Source organism: Brachycentrus maculatus, unplaced genomic scaffold (genome assembly GCF_059751285.1).
Source record: "Brachycentrus maculatus isolate JH-2025_06_01 unplaced genomic scaffold, ASM5975128v1 h1tg000380l, whole genome shotgun sequence".
Taxonomy (NCBI): Eukaryota; Metazoa; Arthropoda; class Insecta; order Trichoptera; family Brachycentridae; genus Brachycentrus; species Brachycentrus maculatus.
Window position 1 is genome coordinate 153,310 of NW_028281129.1, and position 26,023 is coordinate 179,332.

The 26,023-nt window shown below is 36.0% G+C and overlaps 1 protein-coding gene across 1 annotated transcript; it reads right to left on the reverse strand.

Annotated features, from left to right (window-relative positions):
- Positions 1-49: 49 nt before the first annotated feature.
- LOC148303199 (GPI-anchor transamidase component PIGS-like) lies at positions 50-24,034 on the reverse strand. The gene is made up of 11 exons (XM_088270368.1): positions 23,664-24,034; positions 11,238-11,328; positions 10,408-10,547; positions 6,911-7,087; positions 6,137-6,346; positions 5,112-5,212; positions 3,883-4,060; positions 2,923-3,122; positions 1,871-2,012; positions 862-1,066; positions 50-282 (listed from the first exon to the last, which is right to left on the reverse strand). Exons 1-11 carry the CDS (start codon positions 23,668-23,670, stop codon positions 174-176), a joined length of 1,560 nt encoding a protein of 519 aa, XP_088126494.1. The 5' UTR covers positions 23,671-24,034; the 3' UTR covers positions 50-173.
- Positions 24,035-26,023: the final 1,989 nt, after the last annotated feature.

Below are 26,023 nucleotides of genomic sequence, written 5' to 3' on the forward strand. Positions count from 1 at the left end.
TTCGAAGTTAAGGAATGACATTCTTTTTTAAAGTGAAAACAATGATAAGTTCTTAAAAATGTGTTTATTCTATATTAATTTATTTGGTGGAATGGCGTTCAATTAGTTAAAAAAATATTTACACAATAAATTATAATAATTAAGTAAGAAAGTACAAAACAGTAAAATTATTATTAATCATTCTTTTCTTTGGGAATTCCCCTCATCCATCTCCAGATGTTCTTCAGTGACATGATGACAGGTATCATGATGGGCAGGAACAATGGCATGTATACGGCGTATCTACAAAAAGTCATATATAAGCAAAAATGTTTAAAATCACATATTACAACATTTTAGTAACGCTAATGTAAAACGCTACCAACAATTTGTTTTTTCTCTTTCTTCAAACCCTTACCAGCACCCAATAATGCTTAGACCCAATGTTAACTTGATCATATTGCATGAAGGTATGTGATCAATCAATGTGAGGAATAAATTTAAAGTGACAATTAAATACTAATTCCATAAAAAATGACATAAGCAGGAAATTAGGTGAATGATTGATCATTGCCGTTTGTTCAACAAGCCAACTGTTTATAATCCCTGTTTGTTGGATGATTTATGTTGACATGGAATAGGTACTACACACACAAACACACACAATACACACACACACACACTTTCATAAGAATAGCATTATCGGAGGATTTTTTTAATTGGCCATAGTTTTGTTAATTAATGTTGTATAATATATTGTTTTGGCTGTAAAAATCCCAAATAAAAAAATACAAAAGTACACATTTCATTCACACGTAATAAAACCGTTAATCAACACCTCCAAAATAGGTTGTTTCGTATTGTTGGCCAGTGAATACTTACTTCTGATCATCTGGGAAGTAAAGCAAAGCCAGGAGACTGGGATCCGTGAAGGCGGCTTCCGCGGCGAGGAATGCATTCCTGGATGTCTCCAGAGCTTCCATCAGCTGCCCACTCTTCAGGAGTCCATCAGTCTTCTCAACATTCTCCACGGCACTATATATAGAAGCGCCTACCTCGTCGTTTATCACAATGTTGGATATTTCACCTGCAAACATCAATGCTTATTTATATTGAATTGTTTTTTTTTCTGATATATTAAAAAACAGTCTCTGAGGTAATTTGTTTTTTTTTTTATAGCAAAATAACAAAAGCTATTGCTTTTGTTTGAGGAGTTTAAAGCATTCAAAACAATTTAAAGCATTCATTTACCAAATAAATTAATCACAGATTTTTATTTAAATTTAATTGAAGTAACATTTTACGAAAATGATGATATATAAATTACACATAAATTTTTTTTTTTACTATTATTTTTACAACATTTTGCTCTTTTCTCATAATTTTATTTATTTAATTAATTTGATGTATTTTCAAGCTATTGAAAATTTTGTATGAAAAATTATTTGTATTTTCCGAATAATGGCAACATTCAAATTACAGTTGTTCACATTAAAAAGCTTTTACTTGGTATGATTTCATATTTTTGAATTGATAACGTTTTTCTTTAATATCTTTTTATCTCTCATCATTTTCATATCATAATCCATATCTGTATAAGCGCCCTTGAGGTAGTTTTTTACAAAAATGGCATCAAAATCATCCAAGATTATTTTATTTTACAAACATAATAAATATAACGTAAAAATAATCTTTTTTAAGTGGCTTACAAGATATTGCTTTACCATAAGCGATGTGGTATGTTATTCTATTTAGTAATAAAATTATATGAATTTTCTGTTTAATAAACTTTTTTGCTGCGATTTACCGGCTCCATGGCATGAAAGTTCAACTGTAGTTTGAACACCACCAGAACCCTTAAAGAGTAGTGCCATTAATGGAGTCAACTCACCTAGCAACTGAGCCAGCGACTTTAGAGTCAGCTTGGCCGATATGACTTGTTCGATGGTACGAATCCTGATTAGGGCATCGAGTTCCCACTTTCTAGGAACGACAGTCGTAAGTGGATCCACCTCGGCTCCGGGAATCGGACTCTGAAAACAGTAACCCGGCCAGTTCACTAAGACATTCTAACGACAAAATCCATTCCTAGATGTCACCAGTGGTCCAGATCTTGAGGTTCATACAAAAAATTTGATTTCTTCTTAATTTTGTACCTGGTATTTTTCTGCATAACAATACAGTAAAAAATAAATAGATTTGCATTAAAAAAAACACGAGAATCTTTGCTTTAAAAAAATAAAGAAAATAAATTTTAGTTATTTCCCTAAGGATGGTGACTGACCAGAACCATTTCGTCGTAACGTAACGAGCATTCGTATAGTCAGTACAGCGAGCCGAGCGCTCCATTTATATTTTTGGATGCTCGCTGATGCTCGCCGCGAGCAATGTTACGACGCTACATTATGACGAAATACTCCGGTCAGTCCTCACCCTAATGATTACAACTGAAGGGCTATAACAGCCATGATATTTTGTCTGCATGTTATATTTCAAATGTGTTGAAACTTTTTGAACTGCCATTACATTAACAAACAATTTCGGTTGAAGTGATTTCAAACAGAATGTCCATGCAAGCAGATAACCATACACATATACAGACAGACGTCGTGGCATAGTTGAGGAGACGCTCGACTATAAAGCTTGCACTGCGGGTTCGATTCCCGCCAAGTGCAAAATAAATTCAAGAAAGATTTATTTTCAATTGGTCTGGGTGTTTGATGTGATGTATTTTTCACATTTACCTTCCCTATCCTTACTATCCTACTTGCAGACAAGCCTCTAAATGTAGTAGCTTTGCGAGTTATTCCTTTAAAATTAAAATAAACAATTATTATATCCCCAATTTTGTTCATTGCGATCATCTAGGTCCAGTTTATTATGTTTAACTAAATATGTATTTTTCTCTATAATTATGCAGTAAAATAAGACCAGTGACCATACCTGATCAGGGAAACCTAAGAGCAGGCGCAACTGAGCCAGGAAGTAGCCCATAATGTCTTTAGTCGGCGGATGGTAAACAGGAATAGGTTGTTCATCCTCCTTCAGGTAGCTGTCGCAGATATCCACAGGAGGGTTTCCTATCACGACTCCTCCCCAACGTGGCGACAGGAAGGCGTCCATGGCACCATTTACTCGAACTCCTGAAATTATCAATTCATTATAAAATAAATATAGATTCAAAAGACGAAGCGATATCATTAAGAGTGGCATTGGAATCTCATTCTTAGACTCCCTGAGGATGGAGTAGGATCGTTTCAGTTGAATAGAAGCCATCAATCATCAAAAGGGGCCACAATCTTTAGTCACAGGTGTAGATCGAGCAGAAGAATTAAAAAAGAAGGTGAATGTTGGGGATAAAGAAGATGCACTTTTTTGTTATTATCAAAAGTAATAACCCGCAAAGCCTCTACTTTTTAAATGCTTGTCTGCAGGTAGGATAGTAAGAAAAGGGAAGGTATGTGTGAAAAATACACCACAAACACCCAGACCAAATGAAAGTAGACCTTTCTTGAATTTATTCAGCAATTGGCGAAAATCGAACTCGCAACGCTAGTTTCGCACTCGAGTTTCTTCCCAACTACACCACGGCGCCTGTCACTGATATCAGTTGTAGTGAACAAAAGGTTATCAGTGGAAACTAAGCCAGTTGAGTTCTGGCATAAAACCAAATTTAATCTAATGAAAATGCCATCCGTTAGATGAAGATGTAGCAAAACAATGTATGGTAGGTGTGGTAGGGTAAAATACTGAAACAATACAAGGTTGAGATTAGCATGATCACATTACAAAAGGTATGAGAATGTGAACCAAATAAATGATGAAAGAATGGTCTAACATATTTATTATGCGAATGGATATAGAATACCATAGTACAATAATTACACTACAAGTGCTACGAACCAGCATGTGTGTAGATATGTATGGGCGCCTGCTCACAGGGCGGAGTGTAGAGGACCAGGTTGAGGCAGGGGTTCTTGGAGATGTGCGAGGCCAGCTTCTTCTCCAGCGGAGTGATGAGATGCGGCAACACGTCGGCCGGGAGCGCGTAGTGACGCTGCAGAGGGGAACTGTCACGCACCTGAAATTCAACCAAATATCTGATATTTCTTCTCAATCTTCAAGTGGCCCACCAATACTGAAGATTTACCGCATACTCTGCCCATATCTCCCGGTTATTCAATCACACTACCACACTTCATTTCCTAATATCCCATTTCATAAGCCATGACTATTGATTTGCTTCTCCTACCCTCAATATTTCTCATCATAACGTGGAGAAGGTGATATCATTTGGTATCTGACCTTCCTTTTGATATCATGATTTCTCAGGATTTACCTACTAATAACTTTTACTCAGAAAATCCCACTATTCATTGACCCTTCCCTTACGATGCTAAAAACTTCCGAGCGCTCCGGTGATATGTATTTTGTATTTTTTTACATCTCATCAAAGATGGAGAAGAATATGGAAGTCTGGGCATTTACAGGGCTGACGACCGTCATAGGCTGGTTTAAGTGACCACTTTACACACGTGTAACATTCACCTATAATGAAAAAACTCTAAAACTATAATTGGAGATAATCCAGATTTGTGAACAAGTATTTGGACACACTCAAAATGTTGTAAATGTATTTTGTTCACCATATGAAAATGTGATTTAAAAAGGGGAAAGTGTGAATATTCCTAAATGTTGCTCTTATTATATATTATTTATTACCTTTTTTTATCAGTGGGAATATGGAAAATAGGTGTTTGAGAATGATGAGGAATGCATCGAAACGTGTGTCACAATAGTTTTTTTTAAATACCTATTGGTATTTACCAAGGGAAATTTAAATTAAAAATGAGTAGATATTACGAAATCAACTAATAAAATTATCATTTTGAGTATTTATTATTTTTATGCTCCAAACAACATCTAAACGAGCCTATAGGACTCTCGCTCATATGTACCATTGGAGTACTCCAAGATCAATATTCGGCTGCCAGTTACAGAATACAGGGTATTTCTAACATATGTTTTTACACCGACATGAAAACCCTACATAGAACTACTATTTGTAGTCTGAGGATATGTTATAATTGAAAACAAGTTATGTTGATGTAATATGAGAAACATTGACATACCTGTTTGGGATTGAAGTCGAGCTGGACAAAATACAGCCACTGTGATTTGAGAGTGAAATTGTGAATAGCGCTCAGCTCCGATACAAAAGGCTCCAAATATTCTGAAACAAGGAAACACTTCAAGTGTCGAAAGGACAATTTTTGATATCTTTTACTTCTTCTGCTTGGTGTAGGCCTTGTGGCCTGTTTTTAAGAGGGATTAGCCTCCTGCCATGTTGATTCCCAGCTGTAAATCCAATTTTTTCTCCATTGCCGGTCCCAAGCCAGATGAGAAAGGAGGATTGGTATGCAGGTCAGCAACCTACATGCTTTAAAAAAGAACCAACACTCACAGTAAACAGAATTTAGCCTCAAACAAAGGACTTCTCTTGAATAACATGACCAAAATTTTAGATATAACATAATAATAAAACCCTTATTCGCACCCCAATGGTGCACAGGGCACTGTGTCATATTAACGCAGTGTTATCTTGATCGTTTACACATGAAGGAAAGGTGATCAGCCCTCCGCTTCAGGTACCAGTCCATGGTAATATTGAATAAATATTACAGTGAAAAAATCACTTATATTTATTTTACCCCCCTTGGGAATCGAACCCGGGACCTCCGGAACGGTAGCCGAGCGTGCTGACCATATTACACTACGGAGGCGGATATATAGATATAACATACTAAAAGTTAAGGAAAAGATAGAGAGAACTGGCAAATTTTGTATATATTTTTAAAAAAAGTAAAAACCCTCATAGCCTCTATTTTAGAGGCTTGTCTGCAGGTAGCATAGTTAAGAAAGGGAAGTAAATGTGAAAAAATATCACAAACACCCAGACCAATTGAAAATAAATATATCTTGAATTCATTTTGCAATTATCGGGAATTAAACCCGTGATGCCAGTTTCGCAGTCAAGCGTCTACCCAACTACGCCACAGCACCCGTCATTTACATTGTGTATGATGAGACCAGTGTACAAATTGTACCATTTGAAATGTTACTACATTATTTCAAATGTCACTGTGCAGGTTTATACCTTGGATGGCATCCTTGGGTGTCCACTCCACCTTGATCTTGTCAGGGCTCGGGGAGGCGACCGTGAGGGCAATGTCGAATGCCCTGGAGGGCGGGGCGCGGCGGCGCGCAGCCGCGTCATGTCTGGCGTAGGCCGAGGCCTTCAGGGCGCTGCGCAGTGAGGACTCCAGCAGCAGCCATTCCGAGAGCACTCGGGATAGAACAGTGGGACCTAAAATATAGACCAACACATGAAAATACAACTTCCATATTCTTCTTCATCCCTCCGCCTCTGTAGTGTAATGGCCAGCACGTTCGGCTACCGTACTGGAGGTCCCGGGTTCGATTCCCAGCGGGGAGTCAAATAAATATAAATGATTTTTTTACTGTAATATTTATTCAATGTTACCCTGGACTGGAACCATAGCCGGAGGGCTGATCACCTTTCCTTCATGTGTTAACGATCAAGATAACACCGCGTTTATATGATTCAGTGCCCTATGCACCATCGGGTGCAGATAAGGGTTTGAAGAAGTTTTTCTTCATCTATGTTGAGATGTCAAAAATTCAAATAAAAGGTTCGCAAGGTGTGGGTAGAAGGCAGATATCCTGGTTCCAAAATATAAGAGATTGGCCGAATTACCCAAAATTATTATTATTTGTGAATAAATACAGCTAACATAGCATATTCGAATCTGCTCTAACAGAAAGTTCCTTGTGGAATTGAAACACTTGTTAGTGAAAATACTTTATTTTATCTGAGTGTTACTTATTCTAAGTAAATGATATTACTAACTGGCTTTGGGTGAGAAGAGAGCCACTCGGTAGAGTGAGACCCGCACGTCTTCTGTCAGCTGGGGCCACTCCATCAGCAGCAGGGTCCCCGGACCTCCGTCAGCCCTCTCCATGGCCGACTGGGAGCCATCAAACTCGCTCGGTATAGGCACCACCTCAAACTTCAACTCGTACACGTCTAGAAAAAACATGCACCTGAGTATTGGACACGCTTAAATTATTAGATACAAACTCTCACAAGCATTCAACTCACATACATATGGTACACAAGTGTTTTAGTTAGTTTTAGTAACTCAATTTAGTATTGATGTTGTGGTGATGAGGAAACGTGGAATAAGTTGGAGGAATGCCAAGGAATTGATGACTGTTGATGGGGCTAGTAAAATATTGTTTTCTAGTTCTGTAACCTGAGTTCTACGTATCACCCTGTCATTTTTCAATAATATGATATCTTGAAATTTCTTCATATATCGCTCACTCCTTTCAAGGACGGCATAAGTAACTTGATTTTTCAGGAGAACGTTTTTAAAGTTTATAAATATAATACAATTTATTAAAAAATAATATCAAGCCACTTATTGAACTTTTTACTGTGCAACAGATCTTTTTAAGTAAAACCTGAAGGTTTTTCTCCATTTGAAAAATATTTAGTATATTTAAAAAAATAATTAAACAATACCTTTTCTTCAAAATGCAAAAACAACACTTTCTGCCCTGAAGCGGGTAAATATTAAGTTAAAAATATGCCTCTTTTGCTGGGATATAGTACATTTTCTGGGCATTCCGAAAACATGCACAACTGAAAATTGACATTTTTTGTTTTATGACGTTCTTGAAAGAAGTGAGCGATATATCATGCCCTTTTGTTTTTCCAAGTTTTAAGCCAGAATTTTTATTTTCCCTTATACTAGCCAGAAAACATAAACATATATATTTCAAAAGTGGCATATACAAGGATCACTCAAAAACTAATGCCTCTTATTTTTTCTACATAAATAAAATGAGTTAAGTGAAAAAAAAATACTTGGCACATTTCCTCAAAACTTCTATAATCTATTGGAACCTTTTTGCATCAACAGGAGGCAGCGGCGCTGCAATCGCTTACAAAATGGCCAATAACATGTTCGTACTAGACGACATTCTGTTATTGAATTCTTGAATGCAGAAGGCGAAACACCTATTCAACTTCATGAAATATTGAAAAATTTGTACAACTATGCAACAGTGGATGCAGGCACTGTTAGACAATGGGTTTGTCGCTGTAATAAAGCTGAAGGAAAGTGGAACGGCAGGTTATTGTCTGCAGTGACTCCACGCAATATTTGGCGAGACGATAACATCATTTGTGGTGACCGCCATATGGCTCTGACCTAGCACCATCAGATTTCCATCTATTCAGGCCACTCAAAAAAGCTCATTGTGGGATTCACTTTGAAGATGAGAAGGCCGTGAACACCCATGTGACAATGGCAATGGAAGCAGGACAGCGCTTTTTACAATGCTGATATACATGCCCTTATTGAAAGATGGACCAAAACTGTTAAAATGAATGGTGATTATATTGAAAAGTGACAAATTAATATTGTCAATAGTGTGGTTTTTAATCCTTTGCACTCAAAAGTTTTTTTGGGATATGCATACCGCCAACTCAATCTATTTTCGAGACATATTACTATTTAATTGCACTGATAATGATTCTGGTTTAATTATGTTGAAAAGTAAAAAAACCAATGTATAAAAATATTCACTATTAAGACTATATTTTCTTATAAAAAAAAAAATTAAATAGGAGAAATAGCGGGCATTAGTTTTAGACTGACTAGTGGCGTGCACAGAGTTTTAATCAGGGTTGGCAGTAGGGTTGGGTAAGAATAAGGCATAGTAGGCATTGGTCGTGTTTCTATATGGAACGCGAGTAATCCAGGGTAGGCACTGCTTTTCTGCCTATATAGAATGCACGCCTCTGAGACTGACCCTCATACAAAATTACTGTACTGAATACAATTTACAAAATTATAATGTCACTGGTCATATTATGATCCTTGTATGAAAAATGTAACTAACCAGTTAACTGCGAAAAGCGTCTTAAGACGCATAATTTTCTGTGAACGGAGCGCCGCTCATACAAAAATTACGTCTTAAGATGTGCCCTTTAAAATGGGCTTTTACTAAAGAAAATCAATTATTTAAAATGTACAAGTATATTGAACGCATAGTGACATCTATTGAGAATATCTTTGCATACTTAGAATAGAAACAGAATTTGTTTTTACCACTTTGAACGTAAATTAAAGAGAGCTTTGTCGTCCGAACAACTAATGGTGCTCAGGGTTGTCCAATAATCCCCGAATTGCTGTCACTGCCGAATCTGATGACAGTGATTTTAGTGTCGATTCTGATGATTTTTAATTTTTAATTTTTTTAAATCATAGTGAGTGTGTGTGTATACTTTGAATATTAAACTAACATAAACAATTACTTTTGACTTATAATTTAGTTTTCATATTTTCTATGACAAATTTTGTGACAACCCTGCACCATGAACAATTCATTTTATGATTATGGATAAAATGACTTTATTTATTTGGTAAGTTTTATAAGTAAACGTTATTACACTTTCAATAACGATATGTTTAGAAGGTTTTATTTTTGTGGTAAAATTGGCGGCGTGCTGGGTACCGCCATACATGTACCTGCCGGCAGTTAGAAGGTTAATAAATTTTGAAATATGAGACATTCCGAAAACATCATGTCTCCACATTCCTTGCAATCATTTATTTGACGTATTTATTATACAGGGGATTGAATTTCTTGATGTAGACTAAATATATGCAGTCACACATTTAGTATGTCATATTGACTTTGAAACTGGACTCTGCAACTGTAAGAATATTTATAACCTCATGTAAGTGGATCATTTAGTGTCGTATGTAGACATAATATTGTATATCCAACTCAGTAACCTTGGCCTCTTGGCTAATGATAAATTAATTATAGTGCAATTAATGAACCACATTGAAATTTCAGTCTTCTTTTTCTTTAATACACTTAAAATGCAATGAATAAAATAACTGGTCAAATTATAAACTGCGTAAAAATCATGTTTTCAGGCATTTCTTAGTATGTAAAATAATTCGGTTGAGATATTGCATACATCCAAATAAAAGGGTCTCTGCTAAATTAAAGCTTTCCTAATCCAACCATAGATGGCTCCAGTGAACTCACATGTACAGTGTCATGAGATTAATGATATATGTAGGAGTTCCAAAACTTTGAGTAGCGCGGTCGTCAATCATTGGTAGAATGATGTTGCATGCGAGTAAAGTGATCAAGTAAGCAGCCTGTGACGGGTTATAAGCCCTGTAAATATCCAGACATCCATGTTCTTCTTCATCTATGCTGAGATGTCAAAAATGTAAAAATAACTCCTAAGTGTTGAAACCACAGATTTGTGAACAAGTATTTGGACACACTCAAAATGCTGTAAATAAGTAATACCTGATGACGAGAATTTCTGCTCCAATGCTTCTTTTAATAGCACACCTTTTTGTTGGTCCTGGAATGCCAAGTGGATGGACATGGAAATCTTGAATGGAATGCTATCTAGAGCTTCGATTCTGCTATAAGGTAGCGATACCCTGAAATAATTAGATATTTTTTCATTAATTGATTCAGCAGATTCGAAGGTTTACAGATAGTAAACGAGTTTCAGTTCCTTGGATCTCAAATCTGCAAGGAACTTGCAAAGGAGAGATCAGGCGTCGTATCGCCATCGCCAAAAGTGTCTAAGCTAGACAAAATCTGGAAAGACCGGGGTGTGAGTAACAATACCAAGAAAAAGCTTTCAGGAGTTTGGTCCACTCCATTTTTCTCTATGCTGCTGAAACATGGGACCATAAAAGCAGCAGAAAGGAGGAAAATTGACATTGCTTCCACAAGGGTCACAACCCTCAGTAATGAGGAATAAGACGGAGAAGAAGATTGTAGTAGTCACTTTGTAGTAATATCTATTCATTTTTAATTTAAATTTTACTTCCTAAATATCACTATTTCTTAAAATCCATATTTCAACGCAAAAATTCATTTGTCTTCTGCTCCACATACTGTTGTAATAGATGCGAGTAAAAAAATGTGGGCTTGCATTTTAATTTATTAACACATTGTTTGCGGGAAATGCTTAAAAGCGTCTTTAACATACTGTTGGCAGAGGGCGAGAGACATTTATTCTAAAAGCGTTCTAAAATAGTATGAGATTGGAGTATTTTTGTAAATAAAAAAACACAAATATTCCTCCTTAATTTTCTAAAAAAAAGGGGTTTCATATGTACCTGTACACTTCCGTGGTCTTCCACCACAGTGGCACTCCGAGGATGATGAGGACCCCCACGAATGATATGTTAGCGTACATCCTGTAAGCTTCTGCAACAAATACAACAACATAAGTTACTATAAAATGCTGCTTTGTCCTAAAAATTCCACACATAAAAAATCAGAAGAAAAAAAACTAAAATGTAATTGTTGGTTTGTTCTAAATCTCAAATCTCCTAGATTCCTTGGAAATTTTGACACAATGTTGCATTCGCGTTTTTATAAGCGTCTGCTCACCTCTAACAAGTCTTAGACTGGTGTTTTTTTTAACAGTGTTTTTACCTCAATGGCAGCACCATCTGTTGAACGTAACAGCAACATACGCAATACCAAATATTGCTCCTGGCGGATAGCGTACTTTCTGACACGCTGTCACTTTTAAATTTTCGATGTAATAATTTATTTTTTTATTTCTATCAATTTATTACATACTTTTGATTAACCTTAAAACATAAAAAAATTACTTTTTGAAGAATATCACAGCTTTACACAGCTTACTTTTCGCGGAAACAAAATTGGTTTTAATTTATTTTGTTTTCTCGTTTTATTATTAGTATTTTTGCAACTTCAATATGTATAACATTACAATTAATTATAGGGTCCGCCATCTAAAGTTTTTTTTTTCAACTAGTGCTTATTTCGTGAATGGTAACACTTAGCTCATGTCTGATTTGACAGATAATTAGTTTTATCCTTCCGCTGAGCGAATATGGTTGTGTATACGCTTGAACAACGCTGGGAAATATTGCGACATTACTTTGAAAATCATGGTAATGTTGCAGAATGTGTGCGAAAATTGCGTACGGTTTTTGGAAGAAGAGAAGCACCGTCAGCTCCGTATGTTCGTTATCTTGTGAAAAAAGTGAAAGAAACTGGCATCCTCATCGATAAACCAAAGCGTGAAAAGCCAAAAACAGTGCGTACACCCGAGAATATCGATGTTGTGGCAGAAAGTGTGCGTGAAGCGCCATCAACATCAATTCACCGTCGTTCTCAACAATTGAACATTTCGGAGACATCATTGAGACGAATTTTGCATAAAGACCTTGGTATGACGCCATACAAAGTCCAATTGGTTCAGGAGTTGAAGCCAACTGACCATCCAATGCGTTTTCGCTTCGCTGAGTGGGCCTGCGATCGACTTACAGAAGATGCCGATTTTGCCAAAAAAATCATCTTTTCGGATGAAGCTCATTTTGATCTTGGCGGGTATGTAAACAAGCAAAATTGTCGTATTAGGGGCACAGAAAACCCGCACGCATACATTGAAAAGCCGGTACACCCAAAACGAGTCACTGTTTGGTGCGGATTTTGGTCCAGAGGCATAATTGGGCCATTTTTCTTTGAAAATGAGCAAGGAGTGGCCGTTACAGTCAATGGCGATCGTTATCGGGCCATGTTGAACGGATTTTTGTTGACAAAAATTGAAGAGGAGGATATTGGCAACATTTGGTTTCAACAGGACGGCGCAACGTGCCACACAGCCGAAGCTACACTCGATAGCACTTATAGCATTTTCAAAAAAAAAAAGTTATTTGGCGGACCCTTTATAAGATATAAATTATCATTCAATTCTAAATATCCCCTGAAGGATTCAACCCTGAAGGAATCCCTTACACACTGTCCAAAATGTATCTGATACTTTTATAAATGATGACGTCATATCCGATGTTTCTCGCTAGAGTACCTTTGGGCGCTTGTCCACTACCCGGAATTTTACCGTCCGGCAGTCCGGTTTTGAAAAATGAAAGCGACTACAACAGTTTAGCGTGATCGAATTCACGCGCAACGTGTTCCCGCACCGATCAAGAGCTCCGATCCGAAGAAAGATGGACAAAAACACAAGCCAATCGTCGTTTTAAAACACTAACTGACGTGCCGGACGGTAAAATTCCGTGTAATTCCGTGTAGTTGACAAACGCCCTTTCGGTTTTCGCCGATATATCGGTTTTTGGTAGTCAAAGGGTTAAAAATCAGTCATCAGAACGGCTTAGCAGGGCAATATAAATACTAGAGGGCAAAAAATGACATTGCCAATAGTTAGGGCAAATAAAAAACCCTGTCCTTAGTTAGTACACAAGGCAATACGCTCGCCAGAAGGCCAACAAGATATCGCATATTGCAACGGTATTATGCACTCAAAATTTATCGCATATTATTCTATGTCTTGTTGAAATGTATTGATTAGCTTCCTGCGATGTCGATTCCCAGCTGTAAATCCATCTCCGTGGTGGTCTGCCCGGGAGTCGTCTGCTTTGAGATTGTCCGTGCAGTACAATGTGGGGGAGCCTGGATGGTTCCATTCTCCTCCCATGCGCTTCTCTCCTTCGTTGCCTGACATCCTTAATCTCCCATATTTCTCTTATCCTGGTGTTCCCTGTTCTATCTCGTAGACCTTACCAGATATGCTCCTTAAGGTGGAGACTGACCGGAGCATTTTGTCGTAATATAACGTCGTAACATCGCTCGCGACGAGCATTAGCGAGCATCCGAAACTATGGATGGAGCGCTCGGCTCGCTGTACTGACTAGACGAATGCTCGCATCGTAACGTAACACGTTACGACGAAATGTGGAGGTCAGTCTCCACATTTAGTCTTAATTTCTGACACACTTAGTGCGTTTTTTGTTACTGCAGTGTCCGATCTGCATTCGATTCCATATTTCATGATTTTGACATTGTATATTCATTTACGTAAAACCAGGTCTTTTTTTTAACAAAAAAGGTCCCAGAACTCATATCATGTCAAGCTTTTTACTAAAAAAAAATAAATATCATAAAATCGTAACAATACCATTTTTTTATTATTTTAAATTCTTATGGATTACATGAGATAAATTCTAATACAAAAAATATATAAATAAAATACATGTATATCCATATTTTATCATTTTGTTGAATTACATAAATACAGATGTAATTACGTAATTGCAAACATTGTTTCGCATAATTGATTTTGAAAAATTAAAAAAATATATATCGGGGGAAAAAGTTGCCGGAACGCCGTTCCACCGCGTTAGGGCGATTGTCCACTACCCGGAATTTGACCGTCCGGCAGTCCGGTTTTGAAAAATGAAAGCGACTACGACAGTTTAGCGTGATCGAATTTACGCGCAACGTGTTCACGAACCGATCAAGAGCTCCGATCCGAAGAAAGATGGACAAAAACACAAGCCAATCGTCGTTTTAAAACGCTAACTGACGTGCCGGACGGTAAAATTCCGTGTAATTCCGTGTAGTGGACAAACGCCTTTACATGGAAAAAAGCCTTGCGTAAAACTAAATAAAAATATAAGATTTTTTTAATTACACCTCTATCAACATTTGGCGAGTAAACACACTATGCTCTCCATTCTTATATCACTGCGTCAACGTAGTGGTGTTTACCATGAATATTTATAAGTACACACTCACACCAGCTCGGGGCAGTCACGAGACGGGCCCCCAGTGACGTAGGAGCACTCGATGTTTATGTGCGGATATACCCGCAGTTATAGCAACTTGCGAATGGGTCCATCGGCGGAGGCGGAGGGTGACCGCGGAAACAAATTCGCCAAAACTCAACGACCTCACAGCGAAAACAGACGAAAATAAGAAAGAAAAAACACGTAAAAGAAATACAGGTATTTCCGTAATCGTCAGCGGGAAAAAACAAACGAAAGTGAGTGTGAAATAATTATATTACAACGGCATTTTTTTTTCAAATCATCGTTCTCAAATCTGGGTTTGCCCACTTATCACAAACATTTCATGAAGGTCTCTGGTATATAATAATAAATAAAAAAAACATACTCAACTCAACCACAGATGGTGTCGAGAACTCGAATGTGAAAAAAGGTGTCAATTAAAGGATACACATAACGCTCACTCCTTTCAAGAACGTCATAAATAAAAAAAACTTCATTTTTCAGGAGAACGTTTTTAAAGTTTTAAAATATAATACAATGTATTAAAAATAAATATCAAGAAACTTACTGAACTTTTTACTGTGCAACAGATCTTTTTAGGTAAAACCTGAAGGTTTTTTCTCCATTTGAAAAATATTTAGTTTATTTTTTAAAAAATTAAACAATACCTTTTCTTCAAAATGCAAAAACAACACTTTCTGCCCTGTAGCGGGTAAATATTAAGTTAAAAATATGCCTCTTTTGCTGGGATATAGTACATATTCTGGGCATTCCGAAAACATGCACAACTGAAAATTGACGATTTTTTATTCATGACGTTCTTGAAAGGAGTAAGCGATATATATACAACTTCCGAAATTTTAAAGTGGACGTAAATCGTGGGTAGAATGTTGAATGTTCCACGTGTATTAAGTGATCACTTAAGCGAGCCTATGACAGGTTGAAAGCCCTGTAAATTCCCAGACTTCCATATTCTTCCTCATCACGTTGAGATGACTATATTATTTATTAATTTGTTTTTTAAGTGCATTACAATTTTTATAATCATGGCGGCTCAAGGTGAAGCGACCCATTCGTAATGTAGCCAGATTGGCCTTTCTTACTTTATCCACGGTTGCCAGGTTGCAATTCTGAAAACAACTAATGGTCGACCATAAGCGTTTGTGGACTCATTCGTGTGTGTACAGGTACCAGTCATTATAAATATGTAAGTGTTGCTACAAGAGCGGCATTTGACAGACTGCAAAGTAGTGAGAGAGTACTTTTATTGCATTACAATTTTAACATCAATATAATCATGGCGGCTCAGGTGAAGCGACCCTTTCATAATGTAGCCAGGTTGACCTTTCTTTACTATACCCATGGTTGCCAGGTTGCAATTCTAAAAACACACGATAGTCGGCCATAGGCAATCGTGAAGTCATTCGCATGTGTGTACCAGCCATTATAAATATTTAAGTGTTGCCACAATTCGACAGACTGTAAAGGCAGATATTGAGAGAGTCGTTCGGACTAATGACAATCTAGCGTAGGGAGGGCCGACGATCGTCTCGTAGTTCGCGCCCGGAGGGGGGGAGGGGGGTAGGGAGCGGTCAAAGTGCTATCCAGGAATAGTCCCGTCTGGAAATCCGAAGCTCTCCACCCACGGGAGGCAATTACCGGCCGAGGAGCAGATTGGCAGTGAACCAGACACCGGACGACCTATTCCGACGCCGGGGTAACGGGACCTCTGAAACGAAACACCGCAGGACAAAAAGGTCGACGAAATATCGGGGTAAAATGTTACAAAATTCTCAAAGTAAATGCAAACACGGGAGTGAAATTAGATCAGTGATTAAACGTCTAATTTTACATGGTAACGATGTGTTTTACATACTTCCTGGTTCAAATGAAACGCAAATTAAATTAGTGCGGCATAGTGCATTTCAACATACGATGCGACCTGACTACGCCGCTAGCTTTTTGCAATAAACTCGGGCAAATGCATTTTAACGAAGTTTTAACTCTTTTTAAGTAAACATTCGTCTGGAGGACTACGCAATTAAAGACGTGAAACTTATCAACAGTATTTATTGAAAATAGGAACCGGTTACATGGCACTTAAGTTTGGTTTATTAGGAATGAATGTAAGAGACATTTAACAATAAATCGCTATTCCGTACAGCTACTACATATGTCAATATTGTGCGATCCACAAATTGCATTGTATCTACAAATATAGTTAATATTATTTTTTGACATCTCATCAAAGATAAAGAAGAATATGGAAGCCTGGGCATTTACGGGGCTGACGACCGTCATAGGCTGGTTTAAGTGATCACTTTACACACGTGTAACATTCACCAATTCTACCCACTATTGACAACCACACTACTCAAATTCTTGGAAGTTCTATATATATGAACCAATTTTGCAACATTGTTCTTGAATATAATTCTAGAGACATTTATTGGTGAGATGAAAAGAAGCTTTTTATTGAGCAGAAACTCTTATATTAGTATGTGAAGTCCGAATCCTGGATTATGATCACACACTTAAACCAGCCTATGACCGTCGTCAGCCCCGTAAATGCCCAGACTTCCATATTCTTCTTCATCTTTGATGAGATTTCAAAAAATAATATGAAAATAACTCCTGTAATTGGAGATAATCCAGATTTTGTGAACAAGTATTTGGACACACTCAAAATGTAATATAGTTTAGTTATCTAGGGTTAATATACTCTAAATCTTCTTCCTCTTCTTCTGGTCGACACAGTCAAACATACGCCACTTTTGGTAAAAGCAGTGTTTCGCAATAAAGCTCTATATCCTACTTCCTTTATATGTAAAATCATTCGTCAGGACAGATGAGTGTAGCGTTCCATCGTCTCTGCCTGTCCCTTCAGTAAAAACGCGTGACGGTAGTAGTAGAGCTAGTAGTAGTATTACAAACAAGGTAAAATAAAATGCAACTACCGCTACAGAAAAAGGCTAAAAAAGTTTTTTTGAAGCGCTAATTTGGCGGTAGAAGTGAAGCGAAGACAGCTAAGGTATATCCAAGTATTCCATATATCCAAGTATTGCTTACTTCTTTCTTGACAGCACTTTCACAGCAACAACTCGACTATCCCTTCCCGTTTTCCTTGAATTCAATACGTCAGCTAATTTATGAATATCTAACTATGCGCTTGAACATATGTACAGGGTGGCGCAAAACTAATCACCCTATCAGAAAATGTTATGTTTGCAAATGGCGTCGTACGTCAATCGTATTTGAAATTTCGCTTTACCTTTAAAATACGTCATATATCAAAAATCGTCAATTTTCAGTTGTGCATGTTTTCGGAATGCCCAGAAAATGTAGTGTACCCCAGCAAAAGCGGCATATTTTTATATATTTACCCGCTACAGGACAAAAAGTGTTGTTCTTGCATTTTGATGAAAAGATATTGTTTAATTATTTTTTAAATATATTAAAGGTTTTTCAAAAGGAGAAAAAACATTCAGGTTTTACCTAAAAAGCTCTGTTGCACAGTAAAAAGTTCGATAAGTGGCTTGATATTTGTTTTAATCGATTTTATTATATTTTTAAACTTTAAAAACGATCTCCTGAAAAATCAAGTTTTTTTAAAAATATATGACGTTGTTGAAAGGAGGATCGATTTGTGAACTAGATAGCTGTAGTATACAAATAGATTCAAGGTGACCCAAAATTAATCATCCAATTTGGTTTTTGAATAACATTTTTACTAAATAAAATAAATAAAAAATTGAGTGATGGAAATCTTTATTTGGACCTTAACAAATTTTTTTAAAGTGAAAAATATGATATCCGTCCAAGTGGCTGCCGCCAGTGTTGATACGTATGTGTGCCCGTTTTATCAATCTGTTTGTATACTGCAGCTGTCTAGTTCACAAATGTCAAATATGATTGACGTGCGACGCCTTTTGCGAAAATTCTAACATCTTCCGATAGGGTTATTCATTTTATGCCACCCTGTATATATTCAACGATCACGGTGTTTACTGGGCGATTTCCTCAGTAATCAAAAATCAAATAATACCGTTGGACAGTGGACAAGTCCGCCTCCATAACTCCGTGGTCCGTTGGTTGTTATAGAAAGCATGAACTTCCGCGTTCGATCTCTAGCAGCATCAACAAACAAAATGTTTGCAAAATACATATCACTCACTCCTTTCAACAACGTCATATATCAAAAATCGTCAATTTTCAGTTGTGCGTGTTTTCGGAATGCCCAGAAAATGTACTATATCCCAGCAAAAGAGGCATATTTTTAACTTAATGTTTACCCGCTACAGGGCAGAAAGTGTTGTTTTTGCATTTTGAAGAAAATGTATTGTTTGATTATTTTGTTAAAAATACTAAATATTTTTCAAATGGAGAAAAAACATTCAGGTTTTACCTAAAAAGATCTGTTGCACAGTAAAAATTTCAATAAATGGCTTGATATTTATTTTTAATATATTGTATTATATTTTTAAACTTTAAAAACGATCTACTGAAACATAATTTTTTTGACATATGACGTTGTTGAAATGAGTGAGCGATATAGGATGTCTCGCGAAATAATAAACTTTAATTTTTTTTTTTTAAATAAAACATAAATACACAGGCTTTACATTATTAACAAATCAAAATAAAAGTTGGGACTTTTAACATTTGGAATTTGAACTACAGTACCAGGTCAGATAAGGTTCAATCGTTCAGATTTTTTTTAGAATAGAGTTGCATTTATTATTTACCTTGCTTGTTATGTACAAGGTTTATAGACCATCAAGGGGATTTTTGTTACTTCTAGTTAAAAGAATATTCCGTTTTAATCTGTGTTGGGAACAGGAGGGATAATCTAGTGTGGGCCAACAGGAACATGTCAGCATTTGCTCATTGCTGGGAGGAAACCACGTTGCACTCCTCAGGAGAAGCCGGACTGTTGGCTGTCGTCAATAGACCTTCGTGTGTGTCCTAGTGTCATCAATGTCTTTCATCGTTCGGATTAACGAGTGTTTTGAGAAAAATGAGAGAAAAAACTAAATTTCTGTTTATGAAAATACTCTTTATTTTAAATTTTTATTTAGGTACTGAATGAATATTTTTTTTTAATATTTTTATTTTAGCTCGTAAAATTCATATATTTTTTATTGAACCAACGAACCTAACTGGTATTCAAGGGCTAAATCTCGCATTCCTCTCAAAGCCATCAATTCCTCAGGGTTCTGGACGACTTCTTAGCCCAGTTTATGGCTATGTTGAAAGCTTTCACGGTAGAAAGCTTTCATGTTCGGATTACAGCACGTTCCGGATTACGGAGCGTTCGGATTAGCGAGCTGGCACATTCACGAATCGACAGAAAATCAGTTGCATGTTCAACTTTTGCAATTCAAATATCGTACAATAATAAATCTTCTGTTATTCTCTTATATAAGGGTGACCTCGAGAGCTAAAAATACGACGATATCCTCCCAGCATTGTGACTGCAAACCAGTAAAAAATACTTGGCATCAAAAAGTGACAAATGGTCTAAAAATATACACAATAATACCTACAGCCGAAATAATTTCAAATTCTCCTCGCTTTTACGACTCGAAAATATTAGGTATTTATGAAAAATGTAGCCGCTTTCGCGTCCAGTACGCGTACCTACCGAGTGCTCATTGGTCCGAACTTGCGTCATCCCATTGGCTACGGCTATTGTGACGTCTGACTAATAATTTCAACAGTTTATGAAGTACGCAAGAATTACAAAAATAAAACACTTTTACTGCTGCGAGTCTTATTTGAGACCTCCCGGACCCTACGAAGAACGGACAACTAATGATAAACTTGCAAAGTCCATTTATGATACGAAAATAATAAAAAATGCAGTAAACTGTAGTCCTCGTTCAGGCTGAAGATGGCAACAAATAAACGCTCTAGTGATCTATATCAAGTCGTAGCTGTAACCTAACCTAACTGAGTACGTTCGATTAGAGATTCATAATTCAATTGAAATTTTAACTCCAGATATGTACTAAAATAATTTTAAAAAAACACTAAAACATCGTCCTCATTTAGGCTGAAGACGGCAATTTACAAACGCTTTAGTTGTCTCTATCAGCTCATAGCTGTAACCTAAACTAACCTAACTTAACCTCACGTAAGTCCGATTATGTTTTTTTTAATTAAAAAAAAAGAGAAATATTTGTGTTTTTATTATTTACAGAAATATTTCAATTTAACACTATTTTTGTGAGCCTAAGCGGCTCATTATTAGAAATAGGTATCAAATTGTGGTAGAGTGCGTTCGAACCAAAAAACTCTGACTTAAGAGTCCGCGACACTAAACACGGGACCAAAACCCGACACATAATAAAATTAATAGAGATTCATAATAAAATTAAAGCCTAAAGTTAATATCGGAAAATCAAATCACTCGCAATATCAAGATCATAACACACACTAATAAAACAAAATCAAACTTTTACCACATTTGGACAAAGGTTTCAACATGCATCCATCTATCTAATAAAAACGTCATCCTTTCAATTACATACGCATCACACGTCTACAACAGTTATAATTAATTTGACGGCGTTATGAATGTATTGCATATCGCTCACTCCTTTCATCAACGTCATATTTCAAAAATCGTTAATTTTCAGTTGTGCATGTTTTCGGAATACCCAGAAAATGTACTATATCCCAGCAAAGGCGCCATATTTTTGACTTAATATTTCCCCGCTACAGGGCAGAAAGTGTTGTTTTTGCATTTGAAGAAAAGTTATTGTTTGATTTTTTTTTTAATATACTCAATATTTTTCAAATGAAGAAAAAAACCTTCAGGTTTTACCTAAAAAGATCTGTTGCACAGTAAAAAGTTCAATAAGTGGCTCGAAATTTGTTTTTAATACACTTTATTGTGTTCTTAAACTTTAAAAACGATCTCCTGAAAAATATTTTATTTTTATTTTTTACGTTATTGAAAGGAGTGAGCGGTATATGATGTGCCCCGATCGTTGGGCCAGTCGCTAGTCCAAATTCCAAGAACAGTTAGTTTACATGCGTTTACGTAGTTGTCCAAATTTATGCCATTACTTTAGAGAGTCACGCAACAATTTATTTTTAGTTCGAACACATTTTTTAAACGTTTAATTTTACGGAAAAATCAAGTTTTTTCTGCCTCACATATTCTAGATAAACACCCATAAAGAAAAGTCCATTTTGAAACGAGTTTAAGCCGATTTTCAAACCCCTGTATCCTATACATCCATATTCATTTTAACTACTACTACTACTACTACCATCACGCCGTTTCCCCGTAGGGGTAGGCAGAGAGGACGGAACGCCACACTCTTCTGCCCTGACATACACTCCTCGCCTCCTTCACATCCATACATCTAGTCATACATACCCTCCGATTACGCAGACTTTTGACACCGCCAGATTTTAGGTTCTGATTGATCATTTTAATGTTTGTCAATATATCAATATGCAAAGAATATAGCTTGCCAACTAACCATCACACCGCTTCCCCGCAGGGGTAGGTAGAGATAATAGAAAGCCACACCAATCTGTATTTGCAAACAATCTTCGCCTCATACATCTCCTCGTACATACCCACCGATCATTGCGACTCTTGACCTGACCACTTTCAAAATGCTTGCATCATGCCAAGTTTTCCTGGGTCTTCCTCTGCCTCTATTACCAACCACATTCGCATCTTAAATATACATGTAACAAAATTCTTTTTCTTCTAACCCTTATCTGCACCCAATGGTGCATAGGGCACTGCATCGTATTGACGCAGAATTATCTTGATCGTTACTTACATGAAGGCAAGGTGATCACTCCTGCGCTTCAGAGACCAGTCCAGGGTAATATTAAATAAATATTAGAGTGTAAATTCACTAATATAACAAAATTAATAACCTTATTAACGAAACCAACTGTCAGGCAAATAAAAAAAAGAGAATGGAACTAAATTTCTACTCATCGTCGTCGGAAATCTTGCTTAACGGAAGGGGCTGCGTTAACATTAATTTTAAGCACATGAGATATAGACTGTAATTTTCGAGAAAAATAATAATTTTAACTGGATGAGGGTAGTGTACAAGGGATGAAATACGCCAATATTCATTTTTTTAATGGACTTCATAACAGGGTTAAAATTTAACAAGATTTATGAATACGAATGAGCTTGACAGTATTTATTAGCTAAACATCTACACTTTCATAGTGCAATACCAAGAAATACAATACTAGTTCATTCTGGTATGCTCGTAATAAAACGTGACCAAAACCGGAGCGAAAAGGTTCGAAATACGTTAAATCTGTTACATTAATGATTAGCACGTCGCCCAAATTGAGCACGTCAAACGCAATATGTACCTTATAACGACGTAGGTAATTATTTATTAACCAAATAAATCATTGATGCAATTTAATAAATCTGGAATACAAAGATGTTCCTCAAGGTTCGTAATAAATTGGAGGTCTGTTTGGGAGCGATAATTTTCATAGGTTACTTACTTACTTATGGGTTATCTACCTATGTAGTTATGAAAAATGTGTTACACAGGTATGCGATAGATACAAATCGTAAATTTTGTAGCAAATTGAATACTTTCGCATTTCACATTTTTTATAACTTTTTTTTAAATATGGTTTTGCACAAGCAGCGTGATAATAAACATTATATTATGTATAAAAATGTAGTAACAAACCTAAAAAATACATTTTTATTTGCCATAAATAACGTCCAAAATTCGAACAAGAGCGGTAAAAGCTAAAACGGTACACTAGCGCCAGTGAGACAAAATATGATACTAAAATAACTGTCAGAAACAAGCGTTTGAGGTTATGTTATTGACCAAATTTGTTTAAAATTGAATACGTAAAAATTGTTCACACAATTCAAAAACATTTGCATGTAGAAAAAATACAGCAAACAGTGTTTTTTTTAAATTCGTGTATTGCGATTATACATTTATTTCTATTTACCTGACATTTTGGAATCGACGGAAGAATAGGCACACCGGTGTTTTATCTTCAAAGAATGGCCACTTTAATCACTTATTTATAAGACTGTACATTATTTATACACTATTTTGTTTTTATTTTTTTATTCAGAAACATAGCGTCATATGTTAAACGAGCGCCATTAAAAACAGTATTTCTGTGATAACTCCTACGCTACGGTATTTTCGACGCACGAAAACGAATGAATGAAAGTGGTTTTAAATCTTTTCGATTGGGGCGCCACTTTTCAGTAGGTACTTAGGTACCTTTCAGTTCTTTTTGTCACAATACTAATATTACGGGTAGATGAGAACAAGATACGTTTTGTGTACACCTGTAGTATTTATAAGTATATGTACCAGCACTGCAAAGAAGAAAATGAAAACATTTAAAAATGACGTTTTGACATGACATCATTGGTGTTTTGATTTTTTTTAATGTTTCGATATATTATCAAACCAAATAAAATATCAGTATGTCTACCAAAATCTTATAATATTTTCGAATTCATAGTTTAGTATTTGTCCACCAAAAAAACGAAAAACAAAAAAAAATGTTATTTTTATACTCGATGATAAAAAGAAAGGACAATTGGTTATGCCGAATTTTGTTGATGAACTACCGGTAGCAAACCCCCAATGGGGTCAATGTCAAAATTTAATCTTGAAAAAATCGACTAAAACTCTAGACTGGTCCTTATTTTGACTTAACTTTCTTATCTTTTACCTTTTTTATCACCTACAGGTGCATAGGGCAGTTAACTTGGTTATCATGGTATATACTCTAGTGCTCTAGATTATTGGAATATTTATTTAAAGTAATATATTTGGGATAAAGTGATGATAGAAAATGAATGACGTAAGTGATATTACTGAGGGTGAAAAACATTACTTCTAATATCTTAAAGGAAATTAATTATAATTATTACGTAGAATAAGGATAAAAGCAGCAACGGCTAGGGCATTCGAAGTTGACATACCCACACTCGAGGTTGCATATCCGCACTCGTACTAGCGTAAATAAGTTAAACGACGCTAATTTAATTTCTTGTTGAATTTTTAATTAGGTCACCGTGACTTATAGATACAACGGTAATAAAGTTTGTCGAGTTTGTGAAAAAACTACGGTTACGACTAAAAATTATTTTAAAACTCTTTCAAAATGACCGCGCCATAGTTTGAGATCCACAGGTTCGATAGTAACGCTCGTGGACGTCTCGTCCTTTTCCGAGCTACTTTTCATTTCGCTCGCACCAGTCGGCTGGGCGGGTTGCATTCGGTGGTGTGTTGTGCGTCGCGTCTACCCAGTAATATCCCTACATCCTAAGCGGGAGTTTTCCATAAAAAAATCAAATCCTCCAGCTCCTGTAAGGGTGTTCTGACAACAATCGAACCTTCGATTCCATCTTGTGCTGTGTGTGGTGACCGGAATATATTCTCGTTTTGGAATTATTTCCGAGTGTTGGAACCAAAGTGATCGTTTTTGAAAAAAGGACCGCTTGTGTTCGCTGGGCGTCCACGTGGTCTACTACGAACAGTGGTGCATTCAAAAATAGAAAAAAATACACGTAAGTAAACAAAAACAAACGAACAAAATATTTTCATATCGGTTTTAAAAAATGTCGTTCATATTTTAAATGTCCTCGTATTACGCCGCTATGCATCTATATTAAGACATTTTTAAATGCAATAAAAACAAAAAAGGTTATGTAAATAAATCAATTGTTTTATCTCATTCATGTGAATCTGCTGCTTCTGTTTTGAACAACACATGTTTCTTATAATTTATTCTGGGATCATATGAAACGTTCAGTATAATCGTATTTTTTCCAACCAATATTTGCGTTGTTATGAATAAAAATATGTATTTATTTTGTCGCTATTTAAAAGCCTAAATAAATATTGTGTAAATGGCGTAAGCCCACCGCGCAATAGAAAATATGAACAAGTGATGGTGGGGAAGGTAGGAAGTAGGAATCGAACCCTAGACTTAGTCCGTAGACCATAATCCGACTTATTATAAGAAACCTTATATTTTATAATTTAATAATAATATAATAATGGACAAAAAACATGTAATAAAACGACGTGTTATTTTTAAAATCATAATATGGCACCGAAATTTCAAATTAATATATTAAAATAATACTACAGCATATATGCACATGTTGTGTTTAGAACCTACTTTTTTAATAAATATTTTAAATTAGTAATTCGTTATCAGAATTGTGGTACATAAAATTTTAATTATAAATGGACTTCGTTCAGTGAGAAAATAATAATAATTTATATAAAATATAACGTACTAATAACCTAACTATCAAATGCTATCACTAGCCAATA

Bases quoted from the DNA above. Each gene is read 5' to 3' on its own strand.
- LOC148303199 (XM_088270368.1), bottom strand. The intron at 1,067-1,870 runs GTGAGTTGACTC...TGATGTTTGCAG, and splicing joins GTCGCTGGCTCAGTTGCTAG to GTGAAATATCCAACATTGTG. The intron at 283-861 runs GTAAGTATTCAC...GACTTTTTGTAG, and splicing joins TACTTCCCAGATGATCAGAA to ATACGCCGTATACATGCCAT.